General features: G+C 37.7%; 1 protein-coding gene across 5 annotated transcripts in view; it reads right to left on the bottom strand.

Moving 5' to 3' along the window:
• The window catches only part of DENND4A (DENN domain containing 4A), a 134,462-nt gene that overhangs the window by 82,515 nt on the left and 29,410 nt on the right, over positions 1-22,537 (bottom strand). For 3 of the 5 annotated variants that reach the window (XM_030931291.1, XM_030931294.1, XM_030931295.1), the window contains exons 2-4: positions 19,320-19,398; positions 14,114-14,446; positions 10,184-10,433 (exon numbers count right to left, since the gene is read on the bottom strand). In XM_030931291.1, coding sequence (XP_030787151.1) covers positions 10,184-10,433; positions 14,114-14,424 — 561 coding nt within the window. In that variant the 5' untranslated portion in view covers positions 14,425-14,446; positions 19,320-19,398. Of the gene's footprint in view, positions 1-10,183; positions 10,434-14,113; positions 14,477-19,319; positions 19,399-22,537 lie in introns of all 5 variants that reach the window. The other 2 variants (XM_030931292.1, XM_030931293.1) reach the window with 2 other exon arrangements.

Below are 22,537 nucleotides of genomic sequence, written 5' to 3'. Positions count from 1 at the left end.
CTTATTTCCTACTTTCTCCAAAATTCATTTCCAAATCAGACTTTAATTACCACACCTTAAAAGAATAACTTAACTTACAATTTTTTTTTTTTTTTTTTTTTTAACGGAGTCTCGCGCTGTCACTCAGGCTGGAGTACACTGGTACGATCTTGGCTCACTGCAACCTCCGCCTTCTGGGTTCAAGTGATTCTCATGCCTCAGCCTCCCAAGTAGCTGGGATTACAGGCACGTGCCACCATGACTGGCTGATTTTTTTTTTTTTTTTTGAGATGGAGTCGCAGTGGTGCAATCTCGGCTCACTGCTACATCCGCCTCCCTGGTTCAAGTTATTCTCCTGCCTCAGCCTCCAGGAGTAGCTGGGATTACAGGAGTGCACCACCATACCTGGCTAATTTTTGTATTTTCAGTAAAGACAGGGTTTCACCATGTTGGCCATGGTGATGGCCAGGCTGGTCTCGAACTCCTGACCTCAGGTGATCCGTCCACCTCGGCTTCCCAAAGTGTTGGGATTACAGGTGTGAGCCACCATGCCCAGTCTATTTTTATTCTTATTTATCATTACATGCTATATTTGCTTGTTAATGTCTTTCTGACTTGAAAATATGCTCAATGAGGGTAGGGATTTTGTTTTCTTCACCACTATACTCCCAGAGGCTCACAAATAGTAGTTCAGTAAGTATTACTAAATAAATATATACATAATTTATTTAAAAGTTTTGAAATAAGAGTAAAATAGTTTTATGAAACACATTCTTTACACAATCCATGCAAATGAAGAAGTGTAATGTCATTGATAATTAAAAGTATATAATAAAAATTTTTATTATTACAATTTAATGTGATTTGTACAACTCTAACCCTACTACCCTGGATTGCAATAATCTCCCAAACGGTCTTCCTCCTTCCACCTTTGCTTCCCGCCACAGTCTATCACTATATAAATGAGTGATCTTTTTAAATCAAATGTCAGAGCATGTCACTGTTCTGTTCAAAATCTCAGTCTCTCTCAGAATAAAAGCCAAAGTCCTTACAATCACCTAAAGGCCCTGATCATCTACCCCCAATTCCAATCTCTTTATTCTCCTCATAATTTATTCTGCTTTAAGACACACCATTGTCCTTATTGTTCCCAAAACATGCCAGGAATGCTCCCTCCTTGAGGCCCTTTGCACAGACTGTTCCCTATATTTCAAACATTCTTTGCCTGTGATATCTGAATGATTAACTTCCTTACTGCCTTCAAATATTACTTTCAAATAAGGGCTTCCTTGACCACTCAATTTAAAATTGCAAGTCATTTCCCACTACTCCCAATCCCCTTTTATGCTACTCTAGGTTTTCTTTTTTACTACAGCACTAACCACTTTCTAACATACTATACTTTTAAAGTTATTTGTTTAAAATTTATTATCATCTATTTTCCTCCACTCTGATAAGTTCTATATTCTGTTATCATTAATACCTAAAACAGTGCCTGGTGCATTATAGGTGCTCCATAAAGTATTTGCTGAATGAACTAATCTTGGAGCAGAGGTTTCTAGGTAGAAGGAATGTCAAGAGGAAAGGCCCTGATACGGAAGTATGCCCATCATGACCTAAGAGCTAAAGAGGCAATGACAGCAGAGAAGAGTACATGAGCTACTGATGGGAGATAAGGAAGCCAGATCATGTGGGTCCTTTTAGGCTGTTTTAAGGATTTTGGCTTTTATTACTCTTGGAGATAGTGAAAGCCACCGGAGGGTTTTGAGTAGAAGACAGGCATTATTTGATTTACAGTCAAAAGGTCACTCTGAGTACTATGTTGAGAAGTGGGGGTAGGAGAGAAGGAAGAAAGCAAGTACTCATAATTATTTTGGATCAGTAATCCAGGCAAAAATCACGAGAGTTTGAATACGGGTAGCAACAGTGGGAACGATGAAAAAAGGTCAGATTCTGGGTACATTCTGAAAATAGAGACAAAAAAATACCCTATTTGATTATATTAAGTACAGTATAAGAGTCAAAGACGATACCAATGCCTGAGTAAAAGGAAGGAAGAAGCTCAATTGAGATGGAGAAGACTGTGGATAAAGCAGATCTGGGGTGAAGATAAGGGGTTCAGTTTTAGACATGTTAAGTTTGAAACATCTATTAGACATCCAAGTGAAGAATTAAATAGAGCTAAGGTGAGTGGTCTGAAATGGACACACAAACTTGAGAGATGTCACCACTTGAGGTATAGGTGATGAGAGATACATTTACATGACACACTTCCTCACCTCATGGGGTATCAACTCAAATATCACCTTATCAGAGTCTTCCTTTCACCATTTTACATACAATAACAAGGCTCCCTCCACCCTGCCTAGTCCTCCCTATCACCCCTCTCTTGCATTTTTTTTCCTCCTTAGCATGTATCACCATTTGGCATATTATATATTTTCTTAACTATTATCTGAATATAATAAAGTTTACTTACATAAGACTAAGTAAACATTAATGGGTAGCTCTGAGAGACTCAAAGTATAAGCTTTTAGTGTCTGAACTTTGTATCTATTTTGAATGTACAGAGTCCTTTTTGTCGGCTTATTTCTTGTGTAATCCTTTCAAGAATGAAATAAGAATTGTACTTTATAGAGTTATTTCTGAATAAAAAATGCATTATATACCTGTCAAAGGCCAGGTGACAAGTAGATATTTAAAGGTCAGGACTAAAACTTTGGGAAAATATCAGTATTACAGAAAATACAGACAAGTTACATAAGTATTTTCACGTAAGAAGCCAAGTGTCTGAATATAAATTATTTTCCAACTTTGGTTTCTCTGATATTTAGTTCACACTCACTTAATAAAGTTTTCATTTATACGTACTTAAAAATCTGATGAATAACAATCAGAGAAGATACCATAAATTGCATTATACGATCACTTAAAAATATTTTATCAAGAAATGACAATCTCCTGAGTATTCAAAAACCTAACAAATCTTTGCTTTTCAACTTTAAGTATCTGTCAGCCTTCCAAATGCTGAATAGCTAATAGCAAAATGTGGTCAAACTAATGTGAAAGAGAATAATACTCAAATATCTCTCTTATTTAAAACACACAACACACATAAAATAATATGTTTGGCTATCTGTAAATATCTTACTAAAAACCAAAAAACCCTTACTCTTTTATTTCAATATAGTTTAATGAATTATGTTGAGATTGTAGCCTTGGGAAATTTTCTCTTGATGGAAAAATATTAAAGCATTTATAAAAATAAAATCCCAACACAGCAACGAACATAAGCAACATTTAACACACTAACCTACTGGAAAAATATTTTTTAAGTCACATGAACATGTAAAAGTCAAGTAGATATTATGAATATAGGCAAACAAATTTTGGTTTATCAAATGGGTTAAAAAAATTTATAAAAATGGGTTCTCTATTGGAAAGTCCCAACTCTACTTCCCAATAAATCCAATTTGTAAAGATAGCAAGAAAACTTCAATAATAACTGTAGTGACAATAAAAAGAAAACTATATGACCATTTGGATATAGTAGAAACCAGAGGGAATATTCTAAAATGAAAAACAAGGAATTAGAAATACAGTATAAGTTTCGGGGCTCTGTAGGAAAGAGAACCATGGATATTAAAATTAAGAGCGGGGCCAGGCATAGTGGCTCATGCCTGTAATCCCAGCACTTTGGAAGGCCGAGGTGGGTGGATCACCTGAGGTCTGGTGTTTGAGACTGGCCTGGCCAACATGGTGAAACCCCATCTCTATTAAAAAAAACAAAAAAACAAAAATTAGCTGTGTGTGGTGGCGGGCACCCTAAATCCCAGCTACTCAGGAGGCTGAGGCAGGAGAATCCCTTGAACCTGGGAGGCAGAGGTTGCGGCGTGCAGGGACCATACCATTGCACTCCAGCCTGGGTGACAAGAGTGAAACTCCATCTCAAAAAAAAAAAAAAAAAAAAGAAAGAAAGAAAGAAAAGAATTAAAAGCATTTTCCAAATTTTTTTACACACAAGGTTCAGGGTGAAGAAAAAAAGAAGGAGCCATTGTTCTAAAACTACTTTAAACTCTCTACCAGTAAGTATCCACATTGTAGTTCGCCACAGCAAAAACATACTTTCAAATTCTTCCTCTTTCCCACAGAATTAGGTACATGATTTAATTACTTGCTTTGTTAATAATTCTACTTTTTTTCTTTTTTCTTCTTTTTTTTTTTGAGACAGAGTCTCGTTCTGTCACCCAGACCAGAGTGCAGTGGCATGATCTCGGCTCCCTGCAACCTCTGCCTCCCAGGTTCAAGCAATTCTCCTGCCTCAGCCTCCCGAATATCTGGGATTACAGGCATGCACTCCGAGGCCTGGCTAATTTTTGTATTTTAGTAGAGACAGGGTTTCAGCATTCTGGTCAGGCTGGTCACAAACTCCTGATCTCAAGTGATCCAACTGCCTCAGTTTCCCAAAGTGTTGGGATTACACGTCATAGCGCCCAGCTCAATTCTACTTTTCTAAGTAAACTCGCTAAATCAAATGCTGACATTCTTGGACAGTTGTAAAACAAGAGCCATGTGGAACGAGTACTTAAAAAACACCCGTAAGGAGACTTGGCCAGGTGCAATGGCTCACACTTGTAATTCCAGCACTTTGGAAGACCGAGGCAGGCAGATCACTTGAGGTCAGGAGTTCAAGACCAGCCTGGCCAATATGGTAAAACCCTGTCTCTACTAAAAACAAAAACAAAAAAAACAACAAAAAACAAAAATTGGCCAGGCGTGGTGGTGCACGCCTGTAATCCCAGCTACTCGGGAGGCTGGGATAGGAGGATCACTTGAACCCAGGAGGTTGAGGTTGCAGGGAGCTGAGATCATGCCACTGCACTCCATCCTGGGTGACACAGTAAGACTCTGTCTAAAACAAACAAACAAAAATTCTTAACAAGAGTCAAAAACTAAGGAGATAGTACCAAATTTGCCAAAAATTAGTTATGTGTTTTAAAGCAAGTCAAGCAAGCTACCTGGACTAAATATTCTTATTCATAAATTTCTGCAATTTTAGATCATATGATCACTCTAAGTTCTCATCCAGCTCTAAAATACTGTAATTATGTTCTAATATCAAATCAAAGTCCAAATCATTTAAGGCTATGGTCCAAGGTTTAAAACAAAGTAATTTTCGAAAACTCTTCTCTTAAGCTTAACATGGATTAAACTAGATGCTATTATCATCCTCATTTTACAATCATGAAACAGGCACAGAGAGGGTAAGTTACTTGTCCTAGGTCACACAGTCAGTAAGGGTCAGAGATAGGATATAGACCCAGACACTCTAGATCCAGAGTCTGTGCTCTGAATCACTAATCTATACTGATTTTAATCACTATGAAATACAGAATACAGATATCCTTTGCTATCTTATTGAGAGGGTTAAAACCAAATTCAGGGTCCCAAAATTTGTACTGTATCCAGCCACATATCAATACACCCCAGTTTTTCCTCTTTTTGCTTTATCTTAACCCTCAGTATCTTATGTCGCTATATTAAGAGAGGAAAAAAAGTTTTAAAAGTCTGCTTCCTGGCCAGGCATGGTGGCTCATACCTGCAATCCCAGCACTTTGGGAGGCTCAGGTGGGCGGATCACAAGGTCAGGAGTTCAAGACCAGCCTGACCAACATGGCAAAACCCCATCTCTACTAAACATATAAAAATTAGTCGGGCATGGTGGCGTGTGCCTGTAATCCCAGCTACTCAGGAAGCTGAGGCAGGAGAATTGCTCGAACCTGGGAGGTGAAGGTTGCTATGAGCCAAGATGGCGCCACTGCACTCCAGCCCAGGTGACAGAGCGATACTCCATCTCAAAAAAAAAAAGTCTGCTTCCCTATACTTCAGAAAAAGGAACATGAATTTTTAAAAAGTCAACTTCCATAAAAACTTAATACATGCTGAAATGTGTATAAAATCTTTAGATCTTAGCAAAGTCTTAATTTACATAATTATAATAGGACACTGTAAATATCTGCTCTAACATCATTAGGAAATTAACTTTAGAGAAAAATAAAAAAAAGAAACAAAATCCATACCGTAAGACAGGGTGAGAAAAAATAAAATAAACTAAAAAGAAATTAAATTTACAGCCAAGCAAAGTAACTTATGCCTGCAATCCTAGTGCTCTGGGAGGCCAAGGAGGGAGGACTGCTTGAGACCAGGAGCTCAAGACCAGTCTGGGCAATACAATAAGACCCAATATCTACAAAAAAATTTGAAAATTAGTCGAGCATGGTGGTGGTGCATGCCTGTAGTCCCAGTTATTTGGGAGGCTGAAGTAGGAGAATCACGTTAGCCCAAGAGTTTGAGGCTACAGAGAGCTATGATCATGCTACTGCTGTACTCCAACCTGGGTGACAGAGCAAGATCCTGTCTCTAAAAAAAAAAAAAAAAAAAAAAAAAAAACAAAAACAAAAAAAACAACAACAACAACAAAAAAAACAAACCAAAGAAAAAGAAAGAAAGAAATTAAATTTAAAATTTTGTGATTAAAAACCCAATTGTTGGCCAGGCACAGGGGCTCACATCTGTAATCCCAGTACTTTGGGAGACTGAAGTAAGAGGATTGCTGGAGCTCAGGAGCTTGAGACGAGCCTGGGGTGTGTAGGGAAACCCCAACTCTATAAAAAAATTAAAAATCAGCCAGATGTGGTGGTGCACACCTGTAGTTGATCCATCAAGCTACTCGAGAGGCTAAGGTGGGAGGATCACTTGAGCCCAAGAGGTCAAGGCTGCAATGAGCCATAAGCAGGCCACTATACTCCAGCCTGGGCAATAGAACAAAACCCTGTCTCTAAAAAAAAACAAAAAGAAAAACCCAATTGTTTCTTCAGAGCAGCTGCAGTAGAAAAAAAGAAAAAAAAGACCCAATTGTTGATAAAGTTATGAAAAAAAAAAACAAAAACCAATATCCTCATATTTTATTGGTAGGAATTTTAATTGGTTAAACCCTTCTGGATAAAATCTTAATAGTAAATATATGCTTTGATCCAGAAATTCCAGGACAAACCATAAGAAAATAATTAATGCAGTACAGTGCTCAGGAGTTTGGTTCTGGAGTTCTGCAGCCTGAATTTGAACCTTGCTTTAACTAGTAATTGAAGGTATGACCATGGGAAAGTAACCAGTAACCACCTCTTCAACTCTCAAATTTTCTTCTTTGTAAAATGGGGAGAAAATACCTATTCAGGGTGGTTATGTGGAACTGAGTTATTGAACGTGAAATACTTAGAACAGTGTATAGCACAGAAGAGCTAAATAAATGTAACTTGTTTTATAGACGATTTGGTTATAAGTATGTTCATAACAGCTTGCTCGTAACATTTTAAAAAATCAGAATCTAAAGGTCTTTACAAAAGAGGATAATAAATACATTGTGGCACATCCATTTAATACAATAATATTTAGCCATTCAATAATGTATTTAATACACTGATATTAAGTATATTTAATATTTAATATATTAAAATATTATCAACTTCCACAATAAGCAAAAGCAAATTAAAATTAGAACAATTTTGTATTATATAGTCAATAATTAAAAAGTCAATAACTGATAACAACCAATGTTGGTGAGGTGTGGGAAGCTAGGAAATAGCATTCTCATAAACTATGGCCGCTGGGAATAAAAACTGCCACAGCGTTTTCAGAACAATATTTCAACACTTTCAAAATGGTCAGCATACTCATGGACCCATCAGTTCCACTCACAATTACTTATTCTTCCAGAGACACTCAAATATCTACAGCAAATGCACAGTGTTAATCAAAGCAGCATTACTAGCAATGGATAAAACTGAAAATAACTTGTATTCATCATTCTGCATTTGTACTTTCTGGAATATTATGCAGTCGTTAAAAGAATTAAGCAGAAAATTATATAAACTGACAAAGATAGAAAAAAGGCTTATATCAGAATATAAAGAAATTTCCATTATTTGAATACCATACAATCATAAAAAAAGAATGAAATCATGTCCTGTGCAGCAACACGATGCAGATGGAGGTCATCATCCTAAGTAAACTAATGCAGAAACAGAAAACTAAATACTGCATTTTCTCACTTATAAGTGAGAGCTAAACATTGGATATACCTGGACATAAAGATGGGAACAAAAGACACTGGGGACTACTAGATGGGGAAGACAGGGAGGAAAGCAAGGGCTGATAAACCACCCATTGGGTTCTGTGCTCACTATCTGGGAGACGGGTTCAATCATACCGTAAACCTCAGCATCATGCAATACATACCTGTGTAACAAACCTGCACATGTACCCCGATTTTAAAATAAAAAGTGAAAAAAGAAAAAGGAAATACAAAAAAATTCAAATAAAAAAAACAAGGATTAATTTATTATACATACCCCACATATGTGAACACAAAAGGTCTGGAAGGACACAAGTCAAATTGCTCATTGTTACCCCTGACAAAACATGGAAGTAGGAACAAGAACCTTCACTTTCTCACTTTCTACTTCATAGACCTGTAATTTAGATACTTCCTGCCCTTCAATTTTCTTTAAGTATACATTCCTTTTTTTTTTTTAATTCAAAACAGTAATAAAAGAACAAAGACAAGACAGTTAAGGATCATGCATGGGTGGACTTTGGCTTTTACTAAGAGTGAGATGGGAAGCCAATTAAGGGTTTTAAGCAAAGTAGTGATAGGATCTGATTTATGTTTTTAAAGGATCACTCTTGTCTATGCAAAGAATACGAGAGAGAGAGCAGAAGTGGAAGAATTGATCAGTTAGATAAAAAACTATGGCCAGCACTTGGCCCAAGGTCTGTTCTTGTATATCTAAACTAAGAATAGTTTTTGCTTTTATAAATAAGGGTTAAAAAAAAGAGATGACTATGAGACAGAGATTGTATGACCTGTAAAACCTAATTTATTACCTAGCTCTTTAAAAGAAAAAATTTGCCTGACCCCTGGATTAGAACACTACTGCAAGAATCCCATTAAGAGACAATTATGGCTTAGACTAGGGTTATGGCAATAGAGGTGCTGAGAAGTGGCCATGTTCGAGATATGTTTTGAAATTATAGTTAACAGAGTTTACAGAAGAACTGAATGAGGAGAAGATAAAGGTGAAGTTTACTCCAAGGTTTTTCAGTGTGAGTTACTAGAAGAATGGAATTTCCATTTGCTAGATAAGGAAGATATGGGGATAAGCAGGTTTGGAGAGAAACATCAGGAGTTCAGTTTTGGACATAATAAATTTGAGATGCTCCATTATATGATATTCAAGAAGGGATGATTAATTAGAGAAGTCCAGATTAGACAAATTTAGAAGTCATCCACACATGGCCTGTATTTAAATGATTAGATCACCAAAGGAGTATGTTTAGGTGGTGAAGATAAATCGTTTGAGGACTGAACCATGAGGCACTCCATTGTATAGGGATGGGAGATGAAAAGGAATTGGCAAAGGCAGAAAGGGAATGACTGGTGAGGTAAAACGAAAAAACAATAGAGTACCTAAGAAGAGAGTATACTTCTTCTTCGTGGTACTGTTTCAAGAAGGAAGAAGTAATCATTTATGTAGAAACCTGCTGAAAAATTAAAATAAAGAATTGATCTCTGGATATGACAACAAGAGAAATCTTGATGAAGTGATGGAGACAAAAGGCTGACTGGAAAGAGCAAACTGAGGAATGGGGCAGAATATACTCAACTCTTTCTAGAACTTTTACTGTAAAGGATAATGAAATGCGGCAATGAAAGGAGAGGAATATGAGATCAAGAAGTTTTGCAAAGATAAGAAATCTTTGCATGTTGGAAGAAATAGGGAGGGAAAAATCGATGACTTACAAAAAAGTAGGGAGGACTACTAAAGCCATGTCCTCAAATAGGTAAATTGAGATGTGGGATCTAGTCCTATTGAGGTGTGGGATCTAGTCCACAAGTGGAAGGATACTCATTGCTTTTGTAGTGGGTGGGGGGTGGGGGGAATTATTTTTTTAATTAAAAAGAAGAGTTCTTTGTAGTTTCTTTTGAAAGTACAAACAAAGTACTTTCCAAAAAATAAAATATCTAACATCTTTAAAAACACATTTTTCAATTCTGTAATTATACTATGCTGTTTTCAAAAAAAAGATTTAAAATTATGCTCTTTTCATCAGTGGTTAATGTTATCAGTGCAAGTAAGTCACTTACCATACTGTTATTGAGATTCTTGTCGACTTTGCAGAATGTGTGTGGTGGGCTTTCTCCTTTACTGGGTATAATAATACATATGTCAGTGACAGCCAATGTATTCTGAGTCATGTTTTCAGAGGCTCTTCGGTAAGTGATATAAATTCTTTGTGATGAGGTACTCCCACTGATATTTGCGGGGCGTCCATAGGGAGTACTCTGAATAATTTCACAACCCTGTTTCAATCTTTCCTTCCAGTCATATAAAACCCTAAAAATAAATTTTTAAAAATAAATACACAAATACACAAAGCACTTTAAATATGAAAAGTAATAATCTCAGGCATCATCAACTGATCCTTAAATGTAGCAGTGTGGTAAAAATATTCCAATCTTACTGCAATTTTGAAATGCACGGTCTTGTATGTATTAAAGAACAACTCTTTTCCCCACCCAAAACTTTGTTTTAAGGAAAAATTCTGATAAACCACTGTTTTTGTTAATATAAACCAGAGAAAGGCACAATTAAATATGAAGGTACCTATTTTGACACATCATTTAATATAGTTATTAATTTATTTTTTGTCTCTAAAACAAGCACCTTCTTTAGAAAAAGCAACTAGCATTTTGGCCAAAGTTAAAATTTTACAAAAGGTTACTTGCCCAACTGTGTAGAGTCTGCTTGCACACTTTTATCTCCAATACTTTCCTTAGCTTTAAGAGAGAGTTTTAGGCTAAGACAATCTAACTTCAAATCCATCCTTAATCAAAAGTTTGGGTGAGGCACTAGGCTTTTATTTTTTCTTTGTTGGGGAAAAATCGTTGGCTTTTAGTACAGGGTGGACCTGGCATCCGTTCATTAAGTTTTCAATATTTAAGCACTTAGGGACACTAAAAAAAACATAGTGCTTAAATAATATTAGTTTATTCCCTCACTGAATTCATTGATTTGTACTTTAATGCCAAGTCCTTAGCACAAGTAAAAAAATAAAAATAAAATAAGCTATATATATATTTTTTTGTGACGGAGTCTCAGAGTCTCACTCTGTCATCCAGGCTGGAGTGCAGTGTCGTGATCTTGGCTCACTGCAACCTCTGCCTCCCAGGTTCAAGCAATTCTCCAGCCTCGGCCTCCCAAGTAGCTGGGATTATAGGCGTGTGGCACCACACCCAACTAATTTTTGTATTTTTAGTAGAGGTGAAGTTTCACCATGTTGGCCAGGCTGGTTTCGAACTCCTGACCTCAAGTGATCTGTCTGCCTCAGCCTCCCAAAGTGTTGGGATTACAGGTGTAAGCCACCGTGCCCAGCTACAAATTAAATGTTTTTGTATTTGCTATAAAGCTATAAATTAAATGTGTTTTTGCATTTGCTATAAAACTTGTAACAAGCAATGTCTTCATCATCAAACAATATTCTCTCATATAAAATCCACTATAAAAATAAAATATAACGCCAAAAACTGGTCAAATTACTTCTTTCTTTTTCTTTTTTTTTTTTTTGAGATGGAGTTTTGCTCTTGTTGCCCAGGCTGGAGTGCAACGGCATGATCTTGGCTCACTGCAACCTCCGCCTCCCGGGTTCAAGCAATTCTCCTGCTGCCTCAGCCCCCCAAGTAGCTGAGATTACAGGCACACATCACTACAACAGACTAAGTTTGTATTTTTAGTAGAGACAGGGTTTTGCCATGTTGGTCAAGCTGATCTCGAACTCCCAACCTCAGGTGATCTACCCACCTAGGCCTCCCAAAGCACCGGGATTACAGGCATGAGCCACTGTGCCTGGCCAAATTATTTCTAATACAAGTTTTAATATCACTTTTTGTTTTGGCCATCAACAAATTAAAAAAAAAAAATCTCAACATTTTGAAAATTCACAGTTAAATCTGATGTTTAATCACAGCAACTGCGTGAACCCTAATGTTAGCTTAAGTGCTTATTCTTTCTTCTTTTGATCTTGTTTTACTTTTTTTTTAACTTAAAAAAAAAAAGGCACCTACACACAGAGAAGTTAGACAATCTAAATTCAAATTCCTACCTCCTGTTACTAGCTGCAGTTCTGTAAGCAGTTACTTAACCTCTCTGCCTTATACTCAGCTATAAAATCTAAATATTTTGGCTTCAAAGGATTCCACAAAGAAAGTAAAAGGAACCTACAGAAAATATGTGTAAATCATTTAACTGATAAGGGACTTTATCTAGAATATGTTAAGAACTCTTATAGCTAAACAAATAAAAAGACAATCAAATTAAAAATGGGGAAAGGATCTGAACAGACATTTCTCCAAAGATATACAAACTTGTCAGTAAGCACATAAAAAGATACTCAACATCATTAGTCATCAAGTGAATGCAAATCAAGACCATATGAGATACTATCTCACACCTGCTGGGACAGCAATAATCAAAATAATATGAAATGCTGACTAGGACATGGAGAAATAGGAACCTTCATGTACCGCAAGTGGGAATGCAATATGGTACAGTTGCTTAGCAGTCTAGCAGTTCCTCAAAAGGTTGAACATGAAATTACCATATGACCCAGCAATGTCACTCCTAGGTGTACACACATAAAAAATGAAAATATATGTCCACATAAAAACTTGCACAAGAATATTCATGGCAATATTATTTACAATAGCCAAAAAGTGGAAAAGTCTCAAACATCCATCAACAGATGAATAAATTGTGTTATACCCATATGATGGAATATTATTCAGTCATAAAATTGAATAAAGTACTGACACATACTATAACATGGATGATCCTTGAAAACATTATGATAAGTGAAAGAAGTCAATCAAAAAAGATCATATACATAGTATGATTCTATTTATATGAAATGTGCAAAACAGGCAAATCCATAAAGACAGAAAGTAACCTAAGGCTAAGTGAGCTAGGAAATTGGGGAGCAACTATTAATGAGTACAGTGTTTCTTTTTGACATGAGAAAAATGTCATAGAATTTATTGTGGTGATGGTTGCATAACTCTGAAAATACTAAAAACTATTGAATTGTACACTTTAAATAAATGAGTGGCTGTATGGTACATGAATTATATCTCAATAATAAAGCACCCCAAGTAAAGCTCTAATTTACCCAAGATCCTTCTTTGATACACATAGTTAACAATCCATCTGTAATGGAGCTGGGTGTGGTGGCTCACATCTGTAATCCCAGTACTTTGGGAGGCCAAGGCAGGAGGATCACTTGAGGCCAGGAGTTCGAGACTAGCCTGGGCAACATAGCAAGACCCTGTCGCTACAAAAAAATTAAAAACTAGCCAGGCGTGATGGCGTGTATCTATAGTCCCAGCTACTCAGGAAGCTGAGGCAGGAGGATCACTTGAGGCCAGGAGTTTGAGGCTGCAGTGAGCTATGATCATGCCACTGCACTCCAGCTGGGTGATAGAGATTGACCCTATCTCTTTAAAAAAAAAAATCCAGCCAGGTGCGGGTGGCTCACGCCTGTAATCCCAGCACTTTGGGAGGCCGAGGCGGCAAAGCTTGCAGTGAGCCGAGATCGCGCCACTGTACTCCAGCCTGGGTGACAGAGCGAGACTTCCGTCTCAAAAAAAAAAAAAAAAAAAAAAATCCATCTATGCTGATCATTATAACATGCCTAAAAGCCTTTTTTCATATTTTAAAAATAATCAAAAAATTTCCAATCAGGATAATACATTAATTTTCTAGTACTTTCCTGCAAATTTTTTTCAAATTCTCTCCCTTGCCTCTAACAGAAAGAAACCCAGGCACAGTAAGACTGCTGGGAACTGTAGGATAAACAGAGACAAAAGGAAATATGGAGAGAATACAGGTTTCTGAATACAAACTTGTCTATTTTTCTAAATCTGCCATACATCTATTAATGACCAAAATGAACAGTTAATCTCAAAATCTACAAGGCACATTATTTGGATCAATAACAGTCAGTCATTTAAAAAAATACTTACCCCAGATCTGTAAGCGGAGGCTTATCTCTTCCTCTTCTATAGCAAAGGTAAATCTGTGGCCCCACAAGACTTCCATTATTAAGATCAGCTGACAATCCAGTTGGGGTAATATCGATACAAATATAATCCCGTGGGACTTCCTCCCCGAGAGATTTGATAATAACTGAAACATCTGTAATAGGTTCTTTTGGTTTAGCTACTTTATGACAAGCATCGTTGAAGTGAATTTCTTCTTCTAGAGGCTTTGAAACATCAGTTAATCCTGCTACAACAAAGTAGTCAGCAACACGAGGCCCCTTGTCTTCAATCATCTTCCATTACAGAAGGTTACATCTAAAAGGAAAGTAAAAGACTAGTACTTCCCTATAATAAGCAAAATAAATATAAGTGGTTTGTGTGCATGTAAGAACAAAAAACTCCAAAAAGAGCACTAGCTCCTTGATAAACACACTAGCATTATATATTTAACTTACATGTAAAAAGAATTTTTTTAACAATATAAACATCTTTAGCAATCTTTTATTATAAAAGTAACGGATGAATTCCCAATTTTGGCAATATGGAAACCTACATTACCTAAGTAGACAACAAAAAGAGATCTTTTTAAATGCACAGTCTGGCCAGGCGCAGTGGCTTACGCCTGTAATCCCAGCACTTTGGAAGGCCGAGGGGGGTGGATCACCTGAGGTCAGGAGTTTGAGAATAGCCTGGCCAACATGGTGAAACCCTGTCTCTACTAAAATACCAAAAATTAGCTGGGCGTGGCGGCAGGTGCCTGTAATCCCAGCTACTCAGGAGGTTGAGGCAGGAGAATCGCTTGAACTTGGGAAGCAGAGGTTGCCCTGAGCCGAGATCAGACCACTGCACTCCAGCCTGGGCAAAAAGAGTGAAACTCCACCTCAAATAAATAAATAAATAAATGCACAGTCGTTCAATAAGCGCTTTTAAATATAAATCTTACATAGACTTGTAAGAATGTAAGGGTAATTCCTAGGTCCCCAAAACACTGAGGAAACCAAAAGTCAGAATGCAGTCTGTAAATTACCACTGAGTGGGGAAATTTACTGATCTCCTCAATAATCAAGGTTTGTGTGTTTATTTTGTTGTATTCTTCTGAGAAGGCGGGGGGGGCGGGTCTCACTATGTTGCCCAGGCTGGTCTTGAACTCCTGGGGTCCAATGATCCTCCCATCTCAGTCTACCCAAGTGCTGGGATTAGAGGCATAAGCCACTGCACCTGATTCAGTTTGTGTTTTAGAAGGCATTAAAAGCATGGGAGATAAGCACTTCAGACCACATAGACAGAGAATTGGAACTGAGCCACCTGTATAAAGCCAAGAGTTTTAAAGGACTATTACTCCCAGCCAAAGAGTGGATTTAAAACACCTATCCACTGACACAGGGAGATAATAAAGTTGTAGGGAGGGTGGTGGGGGAGTCTCCTCTGAGAATTCATAACAATAGGCCTATTGACACTTGGGTTTGGGGTTTGAACTTACACCATATGGATGGTCCTAGGAAACTAAGAAATTAATAATAAAAGTGTTCTCAGGTTGGCTGAGCACCATGGCTCGCGTCTGTAATCCCAGCACTTTGGGAGGCTGAGGCGGGCAGATTACCTTAGGTTGGAGTCGAGACCAGCTTGACCAACATGGAGAAACCCCATCTCTACTAAAAATACAAAATTAGCCAGGCATGGTGGCACATGCCTGTAATTCCAGCTACTCGGGAGGCTGAGGAAGGAGAATCGCTTGAACCCAGAAGGAAGAGGCTGTAGGTGAGCTGAGATCGCACCATTGCACTCCAGCCTGGGCAACAAGAGCGAAACTCTGTCTCAAAAAGAAAAAAAAAAAAAGTGTTCTCAAGCTAGTGATACCCCTTGAAAAGTAAAACAGTTCTTGAGGGTACAGCCTCAACCCAGGTTTTCCACAAACAAAGCCCAGTGGAAGACAAGCTCCTGTTCCAAAACTACAAAAGCACACACACACAAATCTACCAGAAGTAAGTCTCAGCAGATACATCAAAGAGAATAATTTTAAATAGTAAAAGTAAGACAGTATAACAGTACTGCATGCTTATAATAGATTCAAAGAAAAAAGACACAGAATCTATCACATATCTGCAGTCTCCTTTGGTTGTCTGGTATCACTTAATTTTATTTATGTATTTATTTATTTTTGAGACAGGGTCTTGCTCTGTCGCCCAGGCTGAAATGGAGTAGTGCAAACATGGCTCACTGCAGCCCTGACCACCTGGGCTCAAGCAATCCTCCTGCCTCAGCCTCCTGCGCAGCTGGGACAACAGGTGTGCACCACCATGCCTGGCTAGTTTGTTTTTGTTGTAGAGACAGAGTCTCATTTTGTTGCCCAGGCTGGGCTCAAGAGATTCTCCCACCTCAGTCTCCCAAAGTGTTGGGATTACAGGCGTGAGCCACCATACCCAACCTATTTTTTCTTTAACTAGGAGAATACATTCCACAGTACCGTCATTATTTACATATCACTATTATAGGAAAAAAGTTTAATCTAAAACAATTTCCCAGATTTTGTTTCATGTTAGACACACTTCCAATAAGTGCACAGAAAAGATTCCATGGACAAATAAATTACGTATACACACTATAGGTCTCTGTATATTTACTTATATATATAAAAATACTAAATCCTCAGCAATCTTTTGATAAAGGTAGCCGATAAACTTTGCTTAACTCAGGATTTCCCAAGTCTATTTGAACAATGAACCATATTTTCCCACTTAACAACTAGAAACAACCCTAAGAAAATGCTAGTTTACAGTAAACAACCTTCCTTTGTAGACCATAAAATCTCAGGGCAAAGATATTCTTATGTAGTATATACTTGTTTACAATATAATTATTAACATTTTAATCAAAATCCCAAAACTCATTTAATTTTCTATATTGCTAATGTCATCAGTTTTCAGAATTCATGACACACTTCTTGGAATCTGTATTCATCGCTCAAATATACTCTAAGTATTCTCACTATTTTCTTTAAAAATGAGACTAGGCTGGGCAAGGTGGCTCACCCCTGTAATCCCAGCACTTTGGGAGGCCGAGGCGGGTGGATCACAAGGTCAGGAGTTTGAGACCAGCCCGACCAATATGGTGAAACCCCATTTCTATTAAAAATACAAAAATTAGCCGAGCACGGTGGCATGTGCCTGTAGTCCCAGCTACTTGGGAGGCAGAGACAGGAGAATCGCTTGAACCCGGGGGGCGGAGGTTGCAGTGAGCCGAGATCACGCCACTGCACTCCAGCCTGGGCAACCGAGCGAGACTCTGTCTGGAAACAAAAGAAAAAAAAAAAAAAGAGAGAGATTAAAGAAGGATTAAATGTTTCTACTTGTTTTATTCACACACTAATGGCACCTATGCAGCAATTTCCTTACATATAGGATTTCTACATATAATAAAGGGCTTAACCTTTTCAGAAATGCCTTCTAGATGGATACTTAAAAAGAAAGTGCTAACAACCTGTTCTTCTGAGAAGGCTGTTAAATGCTGACTCATCACCCTCAGCTCACTGCATATAACAAGTGCTCCCAAAAAAAAGAGCAGTTTTACCCAATTGACCATCTGTTTATTTAAGAAAGTTGCAGAATAACAAAAGCACTTTTGTTTTTTTTTCTCCAGTTCATTAGTCTTTGAAAACAATTTTTAAAGGGCTGCATAGTATTTTATTTTATGGATATACCATTTTTGACCTATGTGCTTACTGTAGATCATTTATTACTTCTACTTATTTTGCTAATATTTTTTAAAGGGTACAATGAATAATCTTGATAAACCTCTGGATACAACTCTAGTATTTCTTCAGGATACATTTATTGAAATAGAATTATTAGGTCAAAGGTTATATCAGCCTCTACTTATATGCTTTCATGTGTGCATGAATTTTATATTATAAGCTCTAAATACATATAACCTTAAAAATTACTCTGGTAAGGTATTTTCATTCCATCATAATGAAGAAACTAAAACATCCTCCTTTTTCCTAGACACTAACTTTATGTTTTTTAAACTAAAGCATGGCCAGGTATGGTGGCTCATGCCTGTAATCCCAGCACTTTGGAAGGCCAAGGCAGGCAGATCACTTGAGGTCAGGAGTTCGAGACCAGGCTGGCCAACACAGTGAAACCCCATCTCTACTTAAAATACAAAAAAAAATTAGCGGGGCATGGTGGCACATGCCTGAAATCCCAGCTACTCAGGAGGCTGAGGCAGGAGAACTGCTTGAACCTGGAAGGCGGAGGCTGCAGTGAGCTGAGATCAGCGCCACTGCACTCCAGCCTGGGCAAGAGCAAGACTCTGTCTCAAAATAATAAATAAATAAATAAATAAATAAACAAACAGACTAAAGTAGACAGTTACCATTGCATAAAATAGTTTTATGTCTTGCTATGTAGAAAGAAGGGTAAGAGGCCAGGAAGAGTGGCTCATGCCTGTAATCCTGGCACTTTGGGAGGCCGAGATGGGTGGATCACTTGAGGTCAGCAGTTCAAGACCAGCCTGGCCAACACGGTGAAACCCCGTTCCTACCAAAAATATAAAAATTAGCCAGGCATGATGGTGCATGCCTATAATCCCAGCTACTCGAGAGGCTGAGGAACAAGAATCACCTGAACGCTGTAGGCAGAGGTCGCAATGAGCCAAGATTATGCCATTGTACTCCAGCCTGGGCAACAGAGGGAGACTCTGTCTCAAAAAAAAAAAAAAAAAAAAAAAAAAGGGAAAGACAAGAGATACAGTATTTTCATGAAAATATATATTTAATAAGTTTTTTTGAGAACTACCACCTTATCCTTGGAAATAACTAATTATAAGTACATATTTGATATAAATTTATTTATAAAATTCATTTTCATTAGCTCTTTTGGGTATTTTTCACAAAATTTAATAATTTGAACTCATTCACAAAAGAACACAGGAAATAACTACTAAAAGGGAATCGTATTCTTTACATTGAAGATTTTGTCTCTAATAAATGGTGTTGAATTAATAGTGACCCAAGGCACATCTTGAGACATCTTTCAATGAATTACTTTGTATCATTTATTACCCATAATTACTACGTGGAAAATATATTCCAAATTATTAAGACTTATGGAAAATTAAGGTTTCACTGTGTTTAATACAGAAAATAGCTAACTGAAACAAATCAAAATGAAAGCCAAAAACTACTTACACATGACAAAAAGTTTCTCTCTGAAAAAGATGACAGATTTCAATGTGTGAACTCCGCAGCCTCAGAGTTTGAGAAATAACTGTATTGAAAAGAGTAAGAATTGGACTTAAATTCATTCCAATCAAATATTTCCCCCAATATGCCTGTGGATACTTAAAGTTCTGTTAACAGTGATAATTACTAAACTGACTTCATGTATTGTTTTCTTATGGTTAAGAGCCAATAAGCAATTTTTAAAAACAAGTTCTTCGGGAAACACATTTCAGCAAAGAATAAATACACACTTTAAAAACAAAACATGCTGAAGAGAGGCAATAAGGAAAAAAAAGAAAAAACAAGCACATAAGGGGGAGAAAAAGAAAGCAAGAGGAATAAATAAGGGTACAAAAGAGGAAATGGGTACAGGGCAAAGAGCGTAAGGAAGAACAACATGCCTATTTCTGGGGCACTGTGTACAGAGCCTCATTCACATGGGAAAAATGTATACATTTAACATAATTCAAATATAGACTCAAGTAACTTCCATATAAAAAATATTTCAAAGAAGTCAATACCCAAAAGTACTTTCCCTTTATTACAAATTTCAAAGATACTACAGTCAGCCTTCCGTATCCATGAGTTCCACATCCATACCATGGATTGAAAAAATGTTTTGTTGTTGTTGTTGTTGTTGTTGTTTTTGAGACAGAGTTTTGCTCTTGTTGCCCAGGCTGGAGTGCAGTGGCTCGATCTCGGCTCACCACAACCTCCACCTCCCAGGTTCAAGAGATTCTTCTGCCTCCGCCTCCCAAGTAGCTGGGATTACAGGCATGTGCCACCATGCCCAGCTAATTCTGTATTTTCAGTAGAGACTGGGTTTCTCCATGTTGGTCAGGCTGGTCTCGAACTCCTCACTTCAGGTGATCTGCCTGCCTCGGCCTCCCAAAGTGCTGGGATTACAGGCATGAGCCACCACATATGGCCCGAAAAGATGTTTTGCGAAAACAATAAAAATAACAGACTGGGCTCAGTGGCTCATGTCTGTAATCTCAGCACTTTGAGACGCCAAGGCAGGAGGATTGCTTCAGCCCAAGAGTTCAAAGCCAGCCTGGGCAATATAATGAGATTCCCATCTCTAAAGAAAAAAAAAAAAAAAAAAAGAAAGTCAGTGCCAGGCAGGGTGGCACATGCCTGTATTCTCAGCTACTCAGGAGACTGAGGCACGAGAATCACTTGAGCCCAGGAAGCTGAGGCTGCAGTGAGTCCTGATCACACCACTGCACTCCAGCCTGGGTAACAGAGTAAAGCTCTATCTCGAATGAATGATACAACAAAAAATGTAGTACAAATTTAACAAAATAATTCGGTATAACTATTTATATAGCATTTAACGGAATTAGGTATTATAGATAATCTAGAGGTGATTTAAAGTATACAGGAAGGGCCAGGCACGGTGGCTTATGCCTGTAATCCCAGCACTTTGGGAGGCTGAGGTGGGTGGATCACGAGATCAGGAGATCGAGGATATCCTGGCTAACACAGTGAAACCCTGTCTCTACTAAAAATACAAAAAATTAGCCGGGCATGGTGGCAGGCGCCTGTAGTCCCAGCTACTCGGGAGGCTGAGCCAGGAGAATGGCGTGAACCCGGGAGGGGGAGCTTGCAGTGAGCCAAGATCACGACACTGCACTCCAGTCTGGGTGACAGAGCCAGACTCCATCTCAAAACTAACTAACTAACTAACTAACTAACTGACTAACTAAATAAATAAAGTATACTGGAGGATGTGTGTAGATTATATGCAAATACTACACCATTTTACATAAGGGGCTTGAGTATATGTGGACTCTGGTATCCAAGGGGTGGAGGTTGGGGGTATCCTAGAACTAATCCTTGGAGGATACCAAGGGGCAAATGTACTTAAATAGAATCATTTATATCAAATCTCACCAAGGAACCAAAGTCTTCTGAACAAGAGACTAAGCAATGTCATATTACAGAATGCAATATGTCAATATCATATTTTTTTAATTAAGCAATTTAGTAACTTGTAATTGAGTCATTTTAAACACTAGATGGAAAGATGATGCCACTGACAAAGTCTTAAGAGCATAGCCAGACCAATTGTATTGTACCAAGCACTATAGGTTAGCTTTCACAGCGGACACATGCACACACAAAAGGAGTTTCCGTAAGAGTCAATAGCTTCTGCAGGGAAACAAGCTGCAGCACAGAAATCATAAGCACCTCAAGAGGAAGAAACCACAGCTTTAACCAACATGGAATATCTACTAACAACCAGGAAATAGGAGCAGCTACACCCAGACACAAGATTCATCTAACTTGGTTAGGTCCTTGACATGTGTGTGTGTGTCTGTGAGAAGTGGAAGAGAAGCGGGAAAGGGCATAAACTGAGTCAAGAATTTAATAAACACCAGGTACAGTAGCTCACATCTATAATCCCAGCACTTTGGGGGGCCGAGGCCTGCGAATTGCTAGAGCTCAGGAGTTTGAGACACGACAAAATCCTCTCTTTACAAAAAATACCAAAAGTAGCCAGGCATGGTGGTGCAGTCCGGTAGTCCCAGCTCCTTGGTGGGGCTGGGATGGGAGGATTGCTTGAGCCCAGGAGGTCGAGGCTGCAGTGAGCCTTGTTCACACCTCTGCACTCCAGCCAGCCTGGGTGACCAAGCAAGACCTTGTCTCAAAAAAAAAAAAAAAAAAAAGAAGAGAAAAAGAAAGAAAAATTCGATAGTGTCTTGAAATGGAGGGTGAAAAGAATGAAAGCAAAATAATATACTCACAATCTTATTACCTTTTGAACTGCTAAACATCGTCAGCATAGATATATATATTTTTAAAATGAGGATACCACTCCATCTCAAGTTCCCTGAAAAAATTTCAGGGAGTAAATATGGAGTGGTAAACATATTTTTCAAATATCTCTAAAATGTTATTGCTGGCAGGTGGCAATGAAACAATGACTTGCTGAAACATTTTTAAAAATTCAACATCAGTTATCACAAAAATTTCTAGTAAAAATACTACATATATATAGAAATACTTGCAAATTTTGAAAATTATAGTTATTTTATTGGTAGAATACCAGACTTATTTAGATGTAATTACGAATAATGAATGTGCTACAACCAATTTCAAATATATTTTCTGCTACATTGTTTCTTAATATAGTAAGAACACTGTTTTGACCATAACTCTGCCCCATTATACTTAATATT

Source organism: Rhinopithecus roxellana, chromosome 5 (assembly GCF_007565055.1).
Source record: "Rhinopithecus roxellana isolate Shanxi Qingling chromosome 5, ASM756505v1, whole genome shotgun sequence".
NCBI lineage: Eukaryota > Metazoa > Chordata > Mammalia > Primates > Cercopithecidae > Rhinopithecus > Rhinopithecus roxellana.
This window is presented reverse-complemented; position numbering and strand designations above follow the sequence as displayed.